The sequence below is a fragment of the Ptiloglossa arizonensis genome, chromosome 1, assembly GCF_051014685.1.
Source record: "Ptiloglossa arizonensis isolate GNS036 chromosome 1, iyPtiAriz1_principal, whole genome shotgun sequence".
NCBI classification, from domain to species: domain Eukaryota; kingdom Metazoa; phylum Arthropoda; class Insecta; order Hymenoptera; family Colletidae; genus Ptiloglossa; species Ptiloglossa arizonensis.
In genome coordinates, this window is record NC_135048.1 from 10,903,442 (window position 1) to 10,922,227 (window position 18,786).

At 35.2% G+C, this 18,786-nt stretch overlaps 2 protein-coding genes across 3 annotated transcripts; both read left to right on the forward strand.

Moving 5' to 3' along the window:
• The first annotated feature begins 555 nt into the window (after positions 1–555).
• Positions 556–18,556, forward strand: LOC143144415 (acidic phospholipase A2 PA4). 2 transcript variants are annotated; one of them, XM_076306786.1, is made up of 4 exons: positions 556–715; positions 11,633–11,887; positions 12,774–13,111; positions 14,579–18,556. In XM_076306786.1, the coding sequence occupies exons 1-4, from the start codon at positions 698–700 to the stop codon at positions 14,676–14,678; spliced, it is 711 nt and encodes a 236-aa protein (XP_076162901.1). In that variant the 5' UTR covers positions 556–697; the 3' UTR covers positions 14,679–18,556. The 2 variants fall into 2 exon arrangements, with proteins under 2 accessions (XP_076162901.1, XP_076162912.1); XM_076306797.1 differs by lacking the exon at positions 556–715 and adding an exon at positions 7,257–7,394.
• Positions 2,599–7,298, forward strand: LOC143144421 (uncharacterized). Its single transcript, XM_076306810.1, has 2 exons — positions 2,599–3,202; positions 7,202–7,298. The coding sequence occupies exons 1-2, from the start codon at positions 2,856–2,858 to the stop codon at positions 7,296–7,298; spliced, it is 444 nt and encodes a 147-aa protein (XP_076162925.1). The 5' UTR covers positions 2,599–2,855.
• Positions 18,557–18,786: the final 230 nt, after the last annotated feature.

An 18,786-nucleotide genomic window follows, 5' to 3' on the forward strand; every position in this document is an offset into this window, starting at 1 on the left:
TAATTTTTATAATAACTTAATATGATTTTTTAGTGTAAGAGAAATTTAGATTAGTAATCTCACAAATAAACATTCAATTTTTCTCAAAAAAATTATATAATCGGATCCATGAGGATAGAAATAAAAAGGTGCAATATTTGAAGATCTGGTATAATTTTTATTTTCGAACACAATTACAATGTTGTACTAAATACACATAGGTATGTGGATCTGTTCAAACGAAAATTGTCAAACATTTGAATAGTTAGAAGGATGTACTTGGTCTTTTCTGACTTTTAATAATTTTTGTTACGATACCAGATTTCCTATGATCAACATTTTTCTTAATATACGTCCTTATAATTGTTATTTTATTGTATACAATATGCAGTTCCCTGGAATATTGTGCGTGGCGACGATATTAATCCGATGTATTTTACAGCGGACAGTTATATGTTATATAGTTATAAACATGCGGCCTATCACGTGATTTAGAATCTCCCCGGTGTAACGCATCTGGACCACGGGCTCATATATCTATGCCCCTGAATATTAGTATCCTGACGATCTGTTTCAACGATCAGTCTAATAGCAGCCGTTGAGGAGAGATAAAGCGAATCTTGCTTCGGCTGGAGGACATCCGACGACATCCACCCTTGGACGTCGCAATCACGTAGAGCCATTGAAGATTCACATAGGGTCACGAAATAGAAACTGAATGCAACAGTACTTTAAGGTGAGTTTATTAACCCTTCACAGATACATTATAATTTGGCATCTTTCCTGGGTTTTTAGGATCCTTCAATTTTTTAAGTTGATTCAAAACTGTGTCAAATATTTTAGAGTTACAGAAATTGTGTCAAATTTTTCTCACGTTTCTTGAAATTTCACTGATTCAATTTCATCCATTCAAAGTCTTAGGAGACCCAGTGTCTTTGGTCTCTGGAGGGTTAATTAACTAGCCTTTGGATGCCAGATTATAAAAGATATTAGGGTGATCCTTAGGGAGAGAAGTTTACAAAGGTTTGGTAGATTTGTTAGGTATCATTTTTTTTTAACAGAAAAGGATTTGCCGGTTTCGTTTATTTTAATTATTTTTGTAGGTAATAAAGATGCTATTATTTTTTATCATTAATGCTGGGGTTGCAGTGGATTTTGTTCTATTGTATAATTGCAAAATTGATGAACCAGGAGGACTAAGTGCCAAAATGTAATTTTTTAACGAAAGAAAATCATTTTATTTCAATTGTTATTATAAAAGGAATATAAAAATATTTAACAAAGGGACAATATTAAATATTCTATGTTTAACAGTTGATATATTGTTCCTTTTCTATAATTACTGACAATGATATGTAGTATCTAATTATGGAAAAATTCCAATGCATAATTTTGGCACCCTTTTGATAATTCTACTTTACAATTGACTAATATGAAATATTTTTGTTAAGTTAATAATATCATACAATAGAAATTTAAAAACACGTATTCTTGATTTACAAAAGACTCGCAAAACGGTCATTTCGCCGAAGTCAAAAATAGATGTATAATATTATTTCCAAAAACCTACTTCAACAAGAACTTGGTATAATTATTTATCTTAACATGATAAAACCTAATATCACATTTTGATCACATATCCTCATTCGTATACATTATTCAAAGTATATTTTCTTTAATGCATGTACGTGCCAGGAATTAAATAGGAATATTGAGTAATAATCTTAAAAAATGCACGAATTTCAGGAACTCGCTTAAATATCAGGAATGAAAGATGTGTTCTGAATGTTTCAACTGTATCGGGGGTAGTTATCAATATATCGGTTACATCGTTTAACTAAGTGACCCTTCAATTATTTCAAGTACTACATTGAATGCAGTGTATTTGCCTTCAACAAAAATGAAAACTAAATTACAATTTTCTAATATTTATTTAACAAGAAAAAGTTATTTTACTCGCTCGTTATTCGAAATTGATATCTAGATAATTTTGCTCGTGTCTACATTTACCTAGGTCATGGTCGCAGTATAAACACTTTTTCGATAACTTTCATAGGTCAATGACGTTGAAGGTTGTTTAAAGCCCAAGCTCCGTAGGAATTGAAATCATCAGAGACGAATACAACGCAACGAATAAGATTTTATTTAATTTTTTCTTCACGATGCGGAATTTAATTCGCTTTAATATTGATTCAAAATATTTTTTCTGGGTACCCATCAAAAGATCGTAAAACTACAAGAGCTAATCATCATTATCCATATACATAGATTTTACTGAAAGTCTAATCAGGTCGTGAGATAAGAATATGAAACTGAGATAGAAAAATATAATTTCATTGAAATCCATTCAGCCGTTTAGATGGAATACTGTTGACGGACAAATTCGAAACAAAATTTTTCTCTTTTAATAGTAAAAAAAAAGTGATTGGGTTGTATGGAAACACGTATTTCTGTAAGAAGAGCATTATAAAAATTGTTTCCATTACAAATACTCTCATTTGTCGTAGAATCGGATAAAAGTGCTATAAAATTGTGAATTAATAATTTATTATTAGGAAATGATTGAGTTGTATGGAAACACGTATTTCCGTAAGAAGAGCATTATAAAAATTACAAATACTCTCATTTGTCGTAGAATCGGATAAAAGTGCTATAAAATTGTGAATTAATAATTCATTATTAGGAAATGATTGAGTTGTATAGAAACACGTATTTCTGTAAGAAGAGCATTATAAAAATTGTTTCCATTACAAATACTCTCATTTGTCGTAGAATCGGATAAAAGTGCTATAAAATTGTGAATGAATAATTTATTATTAGGAAATGAACCGATATAAATACAAATAGTACCAGGAATTCGTATCAACGTCTCCTTGATGAATTTCACAGGACTACGAAGCGAAGGTGGTAGCCTGCTCAGAGGGGTTGTTGCGCACTGCAGCAGCTCGAGTTGCGTTGCGGTTTGGGGGGTGCGCAGACGGGGGTGGCAGCTCAGCGCGCTTTGGTTCTTCTTTCAGTGCTTTTCGTGTTATTCCGTCGTCGACTCGAGCGTCGTCTCCTGCACGATCGCGTTCAATCGGTACGAAGAAATCTCGTGGTCGATCACGGCTCGAACTTGTCGTTCGAACGTCCGACTGGTCTTCGCGACGGTGTCCTTTGGCTCGCGATTGGTGCAACGACTACGCACATGCACGCCGCTGCACGTGCACGAACTTTCCACAGGGTAATTCATCGATTTAAACGGCTCGCGCAGGACGTGTCGTAACGAGCGACGATTCTCCTCGAGAATTGTTCTCGGCGTTAAATCGCCGCTAATTTTGTTAATTCCTCGGTATTGCACTAACTTTACTACTCGGCTGCTCCTGGCTGCTCTTGGGTCTTGCGTTCTTGTTTGTCCACGCGTTTACACTCCTTGTGGATAATTTCATTGTTGTGATCTTTACAGAAGGAGAATTTTATACGATTACTTTACTTGCATTGTCGATTGTCTTCTATCGAATACTGACAGTACACACTCTGTGCGATAAAAGGTAATGAAAATTCAAAAGTGAAACACGAGTGAGAGAAGTAAACAATAATTTTGATATTGATTGTGATCGAAAGTAATAGTACGTTTAAATTGAAAAATGTTTCAAATTAAAAATCTGGGTATAGTTTGTTTTTATGGATTTCTCTCTTCTCGAGAGAAACAAAATGTAGTGAAATTTGTATGTTCAAGTGTATAGTAAAATCCTGATTGTTTCACGCTTCTAAGATATTATTAATAAGAGAGTCTTGTTCAATTGTTAATATTCCGGTCGCAGCTTTTTCTCTTCGAAATAGAAGGAATAACGATCGTTAAAAGTTAATTTAAAAATGAGTCGCTGACACCCCACTCATCGTAATTAGTCTATTAGTAATCAACGACTTGGAAGTCACCGTAATGAGTCTATCATAGATTACAAGTTAAAGCATTATAAATGCCAACTTTCTAGTAGAAAGGAATTCCAGAATTACTATTTATGTATTGTTTGTAGACAGCTAATTTCACCAATATAATTTTGTAATAATTGACTGTAAATATATTAACATTTCTCATTAGCTTCTATATCAAGTATGGCTTAATTATTTTTCCAATTAAACCACTTTGGATGATTGATCGAGTTTATAAATATATGTATTACAGTCTTCGATCGTAACATTTAGGCGTTCGTCGATAGAAAGAATTGATACGTACCTAAAATTATAATTACAACATTAATACAAAAAAGGAAAAAAAAAACTTACCGCGTAGTTTGTAACCATACAAAGAATATTAATACGTATACAATTCCACTAAGTTTGTTTTCTCTTTTCTATTAATATCGCAATTACAATTTTAGCTTCGTATCGATTATTTCTACGAATGAAGTCGCTGCGAGTTACTATATCGAAAACTATAATAAAAACGTGTCCGTGAATTCGACCAAGTGTCCAATAATTCTATATATAAACGACTCCTTCGAATTGAATATTTCTCAAACTATTGCAAATAGTGAACGTCCCACGGTATTCACTACCGGGGAGGGGATTGGTCACTTCGAGAACATCGTTTAACGTACAAGAAGATACGAGCAAATATTGTTTTTAAATGAATGCGTAGGAACGAAAGGGTGAAAATTGTGCTCGTCAAAGGATTGAACAGCGCCCGATTAGATACGATGATAATGATTTACAAGTGACCCTCAAAGTAACGAAGGTGGGTCAGAGTCGTCGAGTCGTAGTTGATTCGCCACGGTTATAGGGTTGTCCGGCCGATGTGTTTCGCAGGTTCAAGAGACAAGTTCGTCAACGAGCCCCGCTGACCCAGATTCTTGATATCTGCTTCAATTTCGCCAGTGTGAGGGTGCTTCGCGTGACGCTTTCAGGATCAGCCCTCTCCTCCCCTCCCGAACTGGGACGATCTAATCGGGCTAATGAAATTAATTTCCTATCGATCCGATGAGCCCAACCATTGGAAGACACCGATTTCATTGATCCGGTTGTCCGAGAACGTTATTGCATTTTGTTATTTAAATTTAGATTGATCGTGACTTAACTTCAAGTTGATCGTTCTCGTTGCATTAGTGTTATTCGCGACGGTGTAGTAGTCTTAAAGGGGGCTTTACGGTAAACATTCTAGGACAACGATTTTTACTATCGGTTGGAATTTTTGATTATTTTTAGCCGGGCACAGTGAACGTTATTTTTTACGAAATTGATATTGTAAATACAGAGTATCGTTCTTGGAGTCGATGGGTACTTGAATCTTGAATCATTTAAAATACATTTGTATTTCCATGAAATTGTTCGAATAATTGAAATCATTTTCGATCGCCAATTATTTTCTGTAAAAGCTCGGTCTTATTTCTTTTGTAATTTGGTACGTATTATTTGATGATTGGAATTCTGTTTCTCTTTATGTATTCGTTTTACCTGTTGCTTTAAGTGACTTCACCGGAGACACTAATCATGTGAGAGAGCACTACTTTAATTTTTTAATACTTCAGTACTTATTCCAATATTATTTTCACTATTACCGTGTACTTCTTATTTCAGTTATATTTTCGTCTACATTATTTATAAAACGATACATTCGATATTTCTTATGTAATTTAATATTGAATTACCAAATACAAATTTTATTAATTCGAGCTGAGGGATTTTTGTACTTTCGTTTCGTTTCAATATTTGTCGTTCAAATTATTATATTTTAGAAATACTGTAACCGATGTAGCTTCGATAGTCTTAAAAAGAGTACGTAAATCTTTCCAGGACCACAGTTCTGGCAAACTTTAAGGAATGGTTCTTCGAATTATTTCTTCTATATCCCGCGTATCGACTTGCGCAATTGCTTCGAAAATCCGTTACACAGAAACCTCCGAATAGACAGCATTCGTTAATTTATCACATTTCATAATCAGCAATCTCCGAAGGCTGTTTAAAAGCTATTTAGAATCGTGTTTCTTGCAGAGATTCACAAAATTGTTGTCAGTATTCGCAGACATCTCTTCTTTTTAATGGTAACTAATACAGCAAAGATTCCTTGGCATTAAAAAATCTAGTATTTATAAAAATTTTAAGATAAAATACAAAACGAAAATATGTTATTAAATAAACATAAAAGTGATACACCACAATGTTACGTTTAACAATCCTTGAAAAAGAACTAGATCTAGAATGTAAAGCAGCGATTGGAGTTAAAGTGTAAAGTGTAAAAAAAAAATTTTTACATTATATTCATTTACATCCTTTTTACATTATATTCATTTACATCCTTTTTATATTATATCCATTTATACCCCTTTTATATTATATTCATTTATACCCTTTCTATATTTTATTTCATTTATATATTCAATTTTATATCCCTTTCTGTATGCAATTTTATTTCTTTTCTTTTCATGGTTCGTTTTATTGAATTCTCTAACGTTCTAATGATTTTTCATGAATACGCAAATCGATGCTCCTGATTATAAATCATCATCGAGGTTAAAAAATACAGCGAACTCTTCGATCGTAAATATTTGTTAGTCGGTACTATTTAAATAACAAGACGAGATAGACGCCTGCCTCCACCTTCGTACTTCTATTTCCAGTCTCGAGTTATTTTAAAATATCGTACTCTGGAAGTGACGATTAAACTTGCGAATAAATATTCATAATGAAATTTTCCAATGACATAACACGACAACATCGTCGCAAGACGAACGGATATCATAGATCAAGGTCAGTTGAAATCTCTGTTTATATCGAAGAAATGATTCGTCCCCTCGAGAGGTTATGTTACAACCGGAAATACATCGTTTCTTCTTCCCCTCGTGATGATTGATCAATCGAACCACTTTCGCGATTTCGATCAGAAGGACACCCAGTACGAAACTTTCAACGTTTCTTTGTTCCTTATCTCCTGGCGACCTTACTTAAACCTGTCCTTGAAGGAATCTTTGGGAACGGTTCTCGAGAAAGGTGAAGTCCACCATCAGTCGCGTCGCGTTCCCCCAAGTCACTGCCTCGAATGCTCACGTCGCATTTGGGATCTCCTATTAATCACTGACGGCACCGACCAACGACTCTTGATCGTGTTTCCAAGTTATCATCATTTTCGGTGTAGCTCGCGGGTCTTGAACGACGCTCGTGTTTTCAGCGAGTCTCGGTCTCCCCGGAGAGATTTTTCGCGATATTTTCGATTCGTTTCAAGTGGAAATTTTTCATTCGTTTCAAGTGCGCTCAAGTCGATGCTTCGTGGAAATCGTCGCGATAAGTTCGTAATTCGTAACGGTGTCTCGCGACGAGAGATAATTAAATTCGGAAACATGTGAGAAAACGTAAAGCTTTGGAGCGAGGACTCCGCGAACGAAGAGATTCTTCATGGTGGATTGTTCTTGTAGCGCAGTGGTAATTTCTGTGAATCGGCTGTAAGTGTTTTTGCATTTTATCTCGTTGCAATTAACGGTGGTACGAGTACTTGGAAGTACACACGAATTCGATAAGACGAATACTTTGAAGTATACACTGTCGATAGTGGGGATTTAAAAATAAAAATAAATATATTTACAATTAAAATCGAACCTAGAGAGAATATCTTGGAATTTGACGAGTATTTAGAAAAATGATAGCAGTACTTGTAAATAGGATTCAAACTTAATCAAAGAAAATTGTAGCGCGTTTCTGTTCTTATCGAACACTTCTTGTGTAATGTTTCTACTTTTATCGTTAACGTACGGTCAGCTGTATTAATAAGATTCTTTTCGCGATTTATTTTTTTGCTACGGTACTGCATGTAAACGATCTATTGTTCGATTCTAACGAAATAAATCTTAGACGATCCGATGTACGTGTTGAACTTGATCCCACGGCTAGTTGGAATGCGTATTATACCATTGAATGAATGATTTGATGGCGGTGAAATGGAAGAAATAGAATTGTCATTGATAGATATAGAGCAAGGTTGACAAGGGTCAGACAAAAGGGAATTGTTATTAAGATACCCGTTATACGCGAGATTAACTTGGAAATAATGTTAAAAAGGTGTATCAGAAAAACTCTCTTTTTGTATTTATCCTATAATGTAGGCAAATGTAGAGAATAGATGTGTGGACATGAAAATACAGGAAATATTGAATAACTCACGCACATAAGCGTGTTATTTAAATTACAGAACCGATCCTCCAACGTAACGAATGGAGTACACGCAAGGACGAACGAACACCTTGATGCTCGCCTTGCAAGATGTGGACAAAAATGACAAATTATGCTAATAATAGAATCTTCTGCAGTATCACGTATTACAAATTACCTCTGTGAAACTGCGTTTAAATACTAATTTAAACTGTACTTGTACATATAACACATCCGTTCAGCTAATATACATCACAATTGAAAGTTTTGCAGCATTAATAAAAAACCTTAATAAAGATAACTTGAAAATAAAGAGAGAAAGATTGTTCCTGTATTTGGTTACTCGCAGGAAAATATATCCAGAAACTTTTGTGTACCTTGAACTATGCTTTAAACGCGATTAATTGTCGAATCGATACTTCTGGGATACATTCCAAGTTAATCACCATTTAGTGAAAGTTTCAGTTCGTTTCTCATATTTTAAGTACAATTAAAGAAACTATTCAAAGTAAGTACCAAAAAGTATTTTAAAAACGTTTAAAGTCAAAGTTTATGAGATTATATATGCTTGAAGAGAGCTAAAAAGATTAATAATAACACTAGACAAAGAATGTTAGTTTTCTTCCTACCATGTTTAGTTAAATACATAAATTTGTAAGTTAATATTAACGTAGTAGTATATGATCGTTATTGTTATGCCAACAAAGGATTTGTTCTCAAGAATTGTAGTGCAATACTTCTTACTTACACTTGACTCGTATGTGTCTTATAAAATAGAAGAAGAAAAGGCATCCATATTTTTCTCAGGTATCCACGGTCAAGAATAAAATGGCTATCTGGTCTTTCTTTTAATCCCAACGATCTAAGGTTCTATGTATCAAAGTAATAAAAAAAAAAAGAAAAGCTATCGTCAAGAGAATCGACCTAGCAAAGAAAAGAACCAAGGCAGAAATCTCCGTTACGACAATACAACCTGTGGCAAGGAAAATCGAATCGATTCACGACGTTTAATTGATCTCTATCCCCTCAACTAGTTCGTTAAAGCGACCGGAATTCCTGCAGGGCAATCTGTTCGAACTCGGCGTTCAACGAGCAACGATTAATGACAGATTAAGAAAGAAAACGTCACGCTGTCCTGTCACGTAACGCAATCAGTTTTTATTAGATCCGTGACATCGCGATGTGAATTCTCTTATTTAGTCCTGGATCATGGAAATACCCGTAGCATTTAACAATTGCATAGGGAGAGCAGAAAAGGGGGCGTCGTCTAATCCATCAAGTACCAAGTTATCAAGTATCATGTTCTATAAATGGGACACTCGGTACGTAAACAAACATTTTAAACGAATATTTTCGATTTTGATAAGGAACGGACAAGGACAGAATTGTTCTAATCGAACATTTACGTTTTAAAGCGAAGAAAGGTTATTCATTGCATAATATTCTACGAATGAAATAAAAGAAAAATTGTTATGATATTTATTATAAGTTTTATCACCTATTTACAGGGTATTTTTATGACCGGAGATGATATCGTAACCGCACGATGTGCGTTACTTTAGCCAAAGAGCAACACGACCTTATCAAATGTATAAATTAACGAACATGGAATAAGAATATTGCATCTCTTTGAAATCTCGAGAGCAACTTCAGTAGTTAGTTATCTCGTCTACAACAGCTGTTCGTCTCCATTTATTGATATACTCAGTGAAATATTAGTGGATCATAATAAATCATTCACATATATAAGAATATTTTCAAAAACATATTCTTCTTCCTTATACGTTTCTTCGAATTATTTGTTTCTTTCGAATGTCAGTTACTACAGCTGAGCATTCCTAGGGGATGATTAACATGGAGTAGTTCAGTATATTCTGACGCTACTGATCCTATAAATAGTGAACGATAACAGTGGGGATCTTATGTATTTTCTTTTCATCCCTGATAACTGGGTACACTTTCCCCCATTCATTAGTTCACGAAATTTTTATTCACGAATCACATTACTCATTTGTGAATGGTATATGTAGCTAACCTTTGTATTGGATTAATCATATATTTTACACTGTACTGTTATAAGAAAAACTATATTCTATCGTAAAATAAAAAATATTTCTAGCAATGAATTTCTAAAGCGAGGTAAAATCTCAAAAAATTATTACGAATGATTCAATACCTCAATAGTCTTTTTATCACGACACAACTTGATTACATTAGATAATAGTAGTCAGAAGAAAAAGTGTATTTGTGTCAGGAAGTATATAAATATTTATTTCGATCAATAAAAATGTTGTTGAAATTATGTTTCAATGTAAAGAATGAAGCTTTCCCGATAAATAAAATAAAATAATGTCTTAGAAAATAGTAAATAATGTTACCATAATTAATTCTATTATTTATTTTTATTGTACCGTGATATCAACCCTTAGTTTCAGTACTGTAAGTGATATACAGATCTAATAATGTTAAAGGATGCTAAAATTGATTGCAAAGAATGATTATTAATTAATATTAATGAAAATTTCAGAAAGTATATCTCCAAGTGAGAAAATTGTTCGGTTTTCGTGCGTGATAATTAGCCTCGGTGTATCAGTTTTTATTCAATTAATTATACAAGTTCTATATCGTTGATAGTCGTTTTCGATGTATCTCAAGCACGAAAAAATAATTCATTTTCTGCAGCGAGTAATTAACCAGCCTCGTGTATTCCTTATTATGTATGATATTGCTATTGTGTATTTAAGTGAAAATGCGGTTAAAACATCAATAACTTCGATATATGTGTATAGTGAATAACTTCACGGAGTTACTCAAATGTTAGGAAATCTTTGCAAATCATTGACCCACTGTCTTTATTACTAGTGTTGACGTTCTCATTATCGGGTGTAATTCTTGGTGATCGAAGAATGAATAAACCGGTTGGTCTGAGAATAAAATTTTCTCATCGAAAACCAAATACATGCATTTGGTTTATTGACCAGCTATTAAGGACAAATACTTCACTTTCGATGAATGACGCCATTGACGACCTTTACGGGAATAAACGTCTTAAATTAAAACAATTTAATATCTTCGTGCTATTCATTATTTCCAGGAATATTTCTTTTTCTTTATAAATATAATATAATCTTATAAATTTTTATCACTTTTTCACGAAACTGTTCATGATTTTAACACCCTTACTTATACTCGTCGATATTGTTTGAATAAATGTAATTTCTCTTAATTATTCTGTATACAAAATATGTAACAAATTTCTGTATATTATTTCATAGATAGAATAGTTAAAAAATTGTAATGTGTTCAAATATTTAATAAATTTCATTATCAGACAGTGCAAAGCAATAAATAAGTATTTCGCGAGTAACTTTAAATCGTTTTCAAAAATTGTGCTTGAAATTCAGATTGAAGCAAATTTGAATTAAACATAGCCTTTCTCAATGATGTAAAATGAAATAGAATAAATTTTCAATTCATTTCCTCGTTGCTTGTACCATCTATTTACAGATTTCTCTATTAATGTTTTTATTTATAGATGCTCGCTGTCTTCTTGTTGCTCGTACCGGCCCTTTGGGGCAATGAAGTCCAGGCCAGCGTCCTTGTGGCGGACACCACCATGTCTAGAATGGTGGAACTAAACGCAAACGCACCCTTCTGCGCTCTGTACACCGATCGTGGAGTCATACAAAAAATGGTTCTCGGTGCTGATCCTAAAAAAGTCCGGCAAATGTCCAGCAATCTCGTCGCAGACCTCGAGGAGACGTGCAAAGCTTCTCGTAATAAGGGAAAGGTACAAATTTAATTAATAATAATTGATCTTCTAATTCATTGAACGCCAGCTTATTTCAAATGAATTTTTCTCTAACTTCATTAATTTTGGTAACTAAAGGTATTACACTCATTGACTATAATTATTATCGGGAGAAAGAATACGACTTGCAATTCCTTTCATTAGAGTCCAAATTTTTCAAATTACATCTCACTGATATCGAATTCACCAATTACTGGAAGATCGTTGCAATCCTTCTAAAAAAATATTGCACTCGATAACTTTCAATTCTTCCTCAAAGTTGAGCAAAGAGAACAAAATGATCCATAATTTTCCGTCAAAGCTTCTTATTTGAACATAACAATCGCGTGCACTCTATTTTTAGTACGCTCTTGAACTTTAAAATATAGAATGATCGAATTCATACCACCATTAACAATGTTTTACAGTTTACTGTTTCGTAACGAGTTAACCCAGCATTGACGTAAGCATGGTCACATGTTATACTCCTTACACCATTCTCATTGGAGTCAAATAGACATCAACCTAACTCTGCAACAAGAATCTCATTTCATCAATGACTATTGTTACGTCGTGTATGTTTAACGTTGTTTCGTTTATGGAAATATTCCATAACTCGAGTCTTCGAGAATACAATTTCCTTTATGGTTTTTATATACCCACCTTGTATCTTCCACAAGTTTTACTCTTCTCCACCGACATTTCAAACAGATGAACTTCGGGTTGTGTATTAGAATTAACTTGTACTTATGAGTGTATATCCAACTTTGTTCCATCTTTAATCGATACTCAATCCTAAGAAATGGTAGTTTAATTTTTCTTACCTACAATCTGTATACTCCCATTTCTTTTACCAAAATTTCCAAAAACATTTACACTTTAACAGAACCAGCCTCCAGGCAGTGGTTTGATTTATCCTGGTACAAAATGGTGCGGGCCTGGTACACTGGCGGCGTCATATGACGATCTCGGTCACCACTCGTTAGAGGATGCCTGCTGCAGGGAACACGACCATTGCCCGACCACGATAGCGCCGCAGCAGTGCATCAACGGTATATGCAACAATTCGCCATTCACACGGTCTCATTGTGACTGCGACGCGAAGTTCCGCAGATGTCTACAGAATCTTAACTCGGAAGTCGCCAACACATTGGGTGCCCTCTTCTTCAATGTCATACAAGTGACTTGCTTCAGTGAGAGACGTCCGTGCTCCCAGTGGCAGAGGTAGGATTCGTTTTTCAATTCAATATCATCGATATACTATAACAAGGGGACTTTTACGGTAGTGGAAATCGTTTTTGAAACGATCGTAGATGCAAATTACAATACGTATCTAGTTTCGAAGAACTCTAATGGAATTTTTGAAAATGGCCCTTCGAGATATCTTGATTGAAAGTTTGATATGTAAATAGTAACCAATTACTTAAATCTTTTTAACGGAACAAGTCTGGGTTAAGTTGGTAGTGGGATCGAAACCCGGCTTCTTGTTACTATTTTTTTTTTTTTTAGTACAATTTTGAAATGCAAAAATATGTTTGATTTATTTTCGTATTTAATGTCAATTCTGTGCGTCATCAATTTTAAGAGAAAAAACCTTAAATTTTTTATATGAAAAATAGAAGTAAATACAGTAGTAAAATAACAGTATATGTTGGATATATTTTTCTATATTATTCATTACCAGGTAAATTCTATATTGGTTATTCGTATTGTCACCAATTGTTTTCGGACATGCTCTAAACAATTGTTAGAGTGGTGGTAATCTTTGTATACCTAGAAAAAGTGTCCGTACACCATTTTATATGTTTACAAGAACCTATCAAAAAGAATGAATTTGGGCCAATAGTGAAAAGGCAAATTGATTTTTGCTTCAGACTTATGCAAATGTAGCTGTCATTTGCAGTAAATCTGGAAAAGTAACAAAAGATTTACATGCTGTTTATTTAGAGGAGATTTTAAAACCATTCGTAAAAAATAAAAACTCTCTATTAAAGTAACGAGAGAGGTCATAATTCGATCCCACTATTCTGTTGAAAAGATTTAAGTGATTCATTTACTGTGTGCGTATCAAACTTTAAATGAAAATATCTCGTTTGAAAAAACCTATTAGAATGTTTCGCTACTATGCGTGCACTATAAACTGCATCGACCACCGTTTGAAAAGCGATTTCCACTAAGGTAAGGTCTCCTTGTAAGTGGTCCTTTCTTAGAAAAAAGAAAAATGTCGATAAAGAAATAGCAAATAAGGTGTTAAAGGGGACTTCTCTTCGAGAAGTCTCCCGAACGCGATGCAACAATCTAAACAAAAAATAGTTTCTCCAGATTAGTTTCAACAGTCCAGAAAATCGTTTCTCCAGATTAGTTTTAATTAGTTAACCCTAATCGAATCCCATAGTTGCCCCATTTACTGGGAGAACTCGCCAAAGTACGAGATCACCGAGTCGCCACGAGATTATTACACCCACAAGATTCTGTTCGTGAAGAAGGTGTTCCAAGTGATGAGCGAGATCCTCAAATGGAAACATCAACGTCTACGTGAGGCTTGAAGAGAGACAGTAAATTTCATACAAATTGCTTTCGACTCAGTAGGGGGTGACGGTTGCGGTGACGGTTTTCTTGCGGGGGTTTGCTTCCATGAACGTTGTTACTAATTCCACCAATAACATTCCACGATCGTTGGTTCTGTTACAGAAACGGCTACCCGGAATCCGTGTCCAACCGGTTGTGTTCCCAGTACAAATTCCGCCCCAGCGACAAGTACGTTCCGTTGATGCCGTTAAACATAAACTAGCTACTCCGGAAACGCAAGAAGGATGGACCTGGCAGTCTTTGAAGCAGTGCCAGTTAACAGAGTCCCAATGAGCGAGTTAATTGCACGTGCGAGTTGACGATCGGCCGCGTTCCTCGCGCGCTACCTGTCTTTCTTTCGGTGAGGATCGAACGCTCCTGGTCATGACTTTATACAGGGTTTCAACAAACATATCCCTCTTCGTTCTCTTGCGAGAATGTTGAATTAAAAATCGCGGGACCCACAGGAAAATCAAGATCACCGATTTAACGGTAGCTTTACCTTCTTTGTTTTCGTAGCGCGAAATCCTCGTGATTAGGGATCGTCCAAGTGGACGCAAATTTAATCGGTCGAGGTTGTTTTTCCTCTCACGATATCGCTTCGAGTCTGTACAACACGAGGAAGCTTGTATCGGCAGATTTTTGGGTCGAGAGACGAATAGAGGTAAATAAACGATGGGACGGGGGTGGCTGAACGACCATATTTCAATTGAACAGTTCACTTTGGACCATCGAGAGCTCCGATTTACCGAAACGAAAGACATCGGTGATTTTCTGATAAATGTTTCTTCTCTTCGTTCCGAGTAATAATATAGACGACAATACGAAAATTTGGACACGCGTGGTGTCAGAAGTAAACAATTTACTACCGTTTCTTGGGACCAAGTTGTCGAGATATTTAAAGTAGGACGGCTACCGTTTCTCTGGTTTTACGGGGGTATTAAGGTCGACCGAGATACGGATTATCGAGAGTTGAGCCGCGCTCGCGCTCACTTTTATTTTCTCGCCCTTGATCGTCGAGTAACGAATTCGAGGGCAACGAAGCGAACCTAACGGCCAGAACGGGGAGCCTGAAACCGAGAAACGGCTATGTAAATGTAACAACGGCCGCGTTCGTTGCGTGTCACCTGTCGTCCTTGCAATTACGGTGCAACAAACGTAAGGCCGAGGCCAACATGTGCTCCGCAAATGCACGGTTCGACCCTTCGTTTCGTGATCGTCAAAAGTGGCACGTGGGACGCGCAACGAACGAAATATTTTTCAAAGAAACTTTTTCCATTACTCGCCGGAGATTTGGAAGAGGAGAAAAAAAAGATAATAAATAAATAACAGCTTCTTCTTGCGGAAAACCATGAGATTAGATTTTTCAACCCCTCGGGTGTTGCGGTCGCTTACGAGTCGATCGATCGGTGCATCGTTTACGGTGAACGACCGTGTACAACATACGTGATTACGAAAGTTCTGCGCACGGGGTGTGTCGAGACTTAGGATTTTCGCACTCGAAGGGTTTATTAAAAATTTCTATAAATTTAACCGCATACGTGCACATTGGTGAAACAATTTTACAATTACATACTGCTCAATATTACTCTTTAACGTGTAACGATTTTAAAAGTACCAGCGTAGATAATTTACCTTCTGCTATTACGCAGAGAAGAAGATTATTTTGATTGCAAAAGCAATTGTTACGAGAAATTTGTCCGATAGATAAAGCAGGGTTCGTATTTCAGATGGATTTGGGATAGAGTTTCTCGTCGTAGAAGATACGATATTAAACGATTGTTAAACAATTGTTACGTAAGCGTGATGAAAGAAGGTTTAACTGCAACAAGGTTCGCGTTTCTTGCATATCACACGCCGTCTTTGCTGTTGCGCGAAATGTGCACGCAATTGCATAATGGCGCGCAGCATCGCTGCGATCTTATTTAGATTAAGATACTTTATTAAGTTGATCCAGAAGTGATGAAACTCTTTGCGCGAAAGGAGAACATTAAGGACGAGAATTCGAATATTTATGAATCGAGTTAATGGACATCCGTGATCACCGATGATAAATATTTTCTTGTACTTTCGTTTAAAAAAAAAAGAAAAAAAAAAAAGAATTACTTTTGCATCAACTTGATAAACTCAAAGTACCAATGGATTCCTCAAGGTTAACGATTTTCTATCCTCTTTGATAGCTTCGACTTTTGAATAAGTACATTCAAAGAAATCTTTGAATTTTATGCAAAAGTAGATTAGTCCAGAATACTGTAGTAATTGAAATATTGATCAAAATAATTAGGGGATCGGTTGCCATTCACACAGGTTATTCTACAGTTGAGTAAATAGTTGGAGGCATCGAGGACATTTCGAGACATACTGTTTTCTTTTTACGCACCGCTTGTTAATCTGTATATCAAACAATTGTGTTCTGTTTAAAAAATTTTAATCGACACGAAACAATCTTCGACTTTTCCGTCTAATGTGTCCAAGTTGCTCGGTAAAACTGATCCTTTGATTATTTTGATCGGTGTATCGAGAAAAAGTTTGATGATTGGAGTACGAAGAATCAATGGCAACGATCCTGCACAATCTCTTTACTGTGATTTAAACTGCTCAGATGTAAGCTTGCTATAGGCTTACGCGCAGAAGTACCTACAAGCGACCGTCAGTCCATTATTTGTGGCCCTCGAGTCCAAATAATTGATGCGACCAGGAAAGATCGATCGAGGACGATATTCGAATTTGTAAATAATCTCGAGAAGGTCAGCCGGGAAAGCGTGCAATCAATTAAGCGCGTCACACTCATTTCAGAAATACCTCGGTAACATTTTGTTTCTTAACGACTTTTGATCGACTTTGATGATCAATTGGGAACACCAACTGAATAACAAGAATAAGACATTTTTGCATTGAAAACTCTTCATAAATATTTATCTAGGTTCATCGGTAACGATCGGACATACTTTTTTTTTTCAACAAAGCTGTAATCGCATAAAAATATTTGTTTGAATATTTGTGGTATAGTACATCGGATTACCGAAATTACGCTGTATTAACGAATGCAGAATGTATCTAGATTTATAAGTATCTGATTGATTGTTTAATTATTATACATAATAATAGAGTATATGTTAGCTTATGATACCATACGTTTTTAATGTTTATTACTGCATGTAATAATGCTTATGTCAAATTATTTACACATACATTACCTCAAGTTAGTATTCGTCAGATATGTGCTATAAATATAATGATTATTGTTAATTATAATAATAGATTAATTAAATTTCAACGCCGAAGCAGCGCGAAGAATTAATTAACAACTTTGCACAATTTTTAATAAATATCCTTAATAATTCGCAAACTTGTATAGTACCTATCATATACAGTATTGTCTCGTTATAGGTCGTCATTCGTGTTTCGTTGTAAGTAGTCTCTCTACCCCGTCCACTGCTTTTATGGTTGCCGCGATGAATGCGACAGACTGCGTATAAGCGAGAGGGCACATGACAGTGGGAAACCATAAAATTTCCTCGAGTCTTTGGTGGCTTTAATAACTAACTTTATATTGAAACGATCTGTAAATTTCGTTAACCGGTCCCTACTGGCATCGATTGAAGACGGTATCCCAATTTCATTTCTTATCTTTAATGCTTCCTCCTGTAATAATAAATCCGTGAGTGAATTTTTCATTGTCATCAAATTACCATTTTTATAAATTTCAATAACCTTTCCTTTAAAAAACAAAAAAGGATATTTATTTTCCTGTATTTCTATACAATCGAAGTCGCTGAAGTCTCGAGCGACCCTTTATAATTTGCCGCCGTTATGTGCCGTCTCGCTCATTTGCAGTCTGTCGCATTCGCCGTGGCAAAGAACAAAAGAACTGCAAAATAGAGGACAGTTTTGTTGTAAGTTGTACCCGTCCCCCAAGTGGACGATCTATAACGATACTGTAATATGTATACGCTTTGTTCATGCATCGATGCAAATATTAAAATATTTTCTTTATAAAAAATATCGAGAAGGTGAATTAAATACGAAATTGTATCTGAGATAAACTGATTAAAATCAAAGACCAAATATTGTGAAAATAAATGACTACCTCTTAACGAACGATTTGATTTTTATTATAAAATAAGTTAGATTATAGAAAATTTTAACCAGGTTAAAAATACCTAGACAAAAGTCAATTTTTCGTTTGTTGATATTTATCATTAGCTTTATTGTTTGGTTCTTACTTTATACGATACAGTCCAAATCAAAATTCAAATTTCCCGCCGCTGCGCGGAGCGCGCCGCATTGACAATGGTTTCTGAATCTGATCGCTCTATATTCAGTGGCCG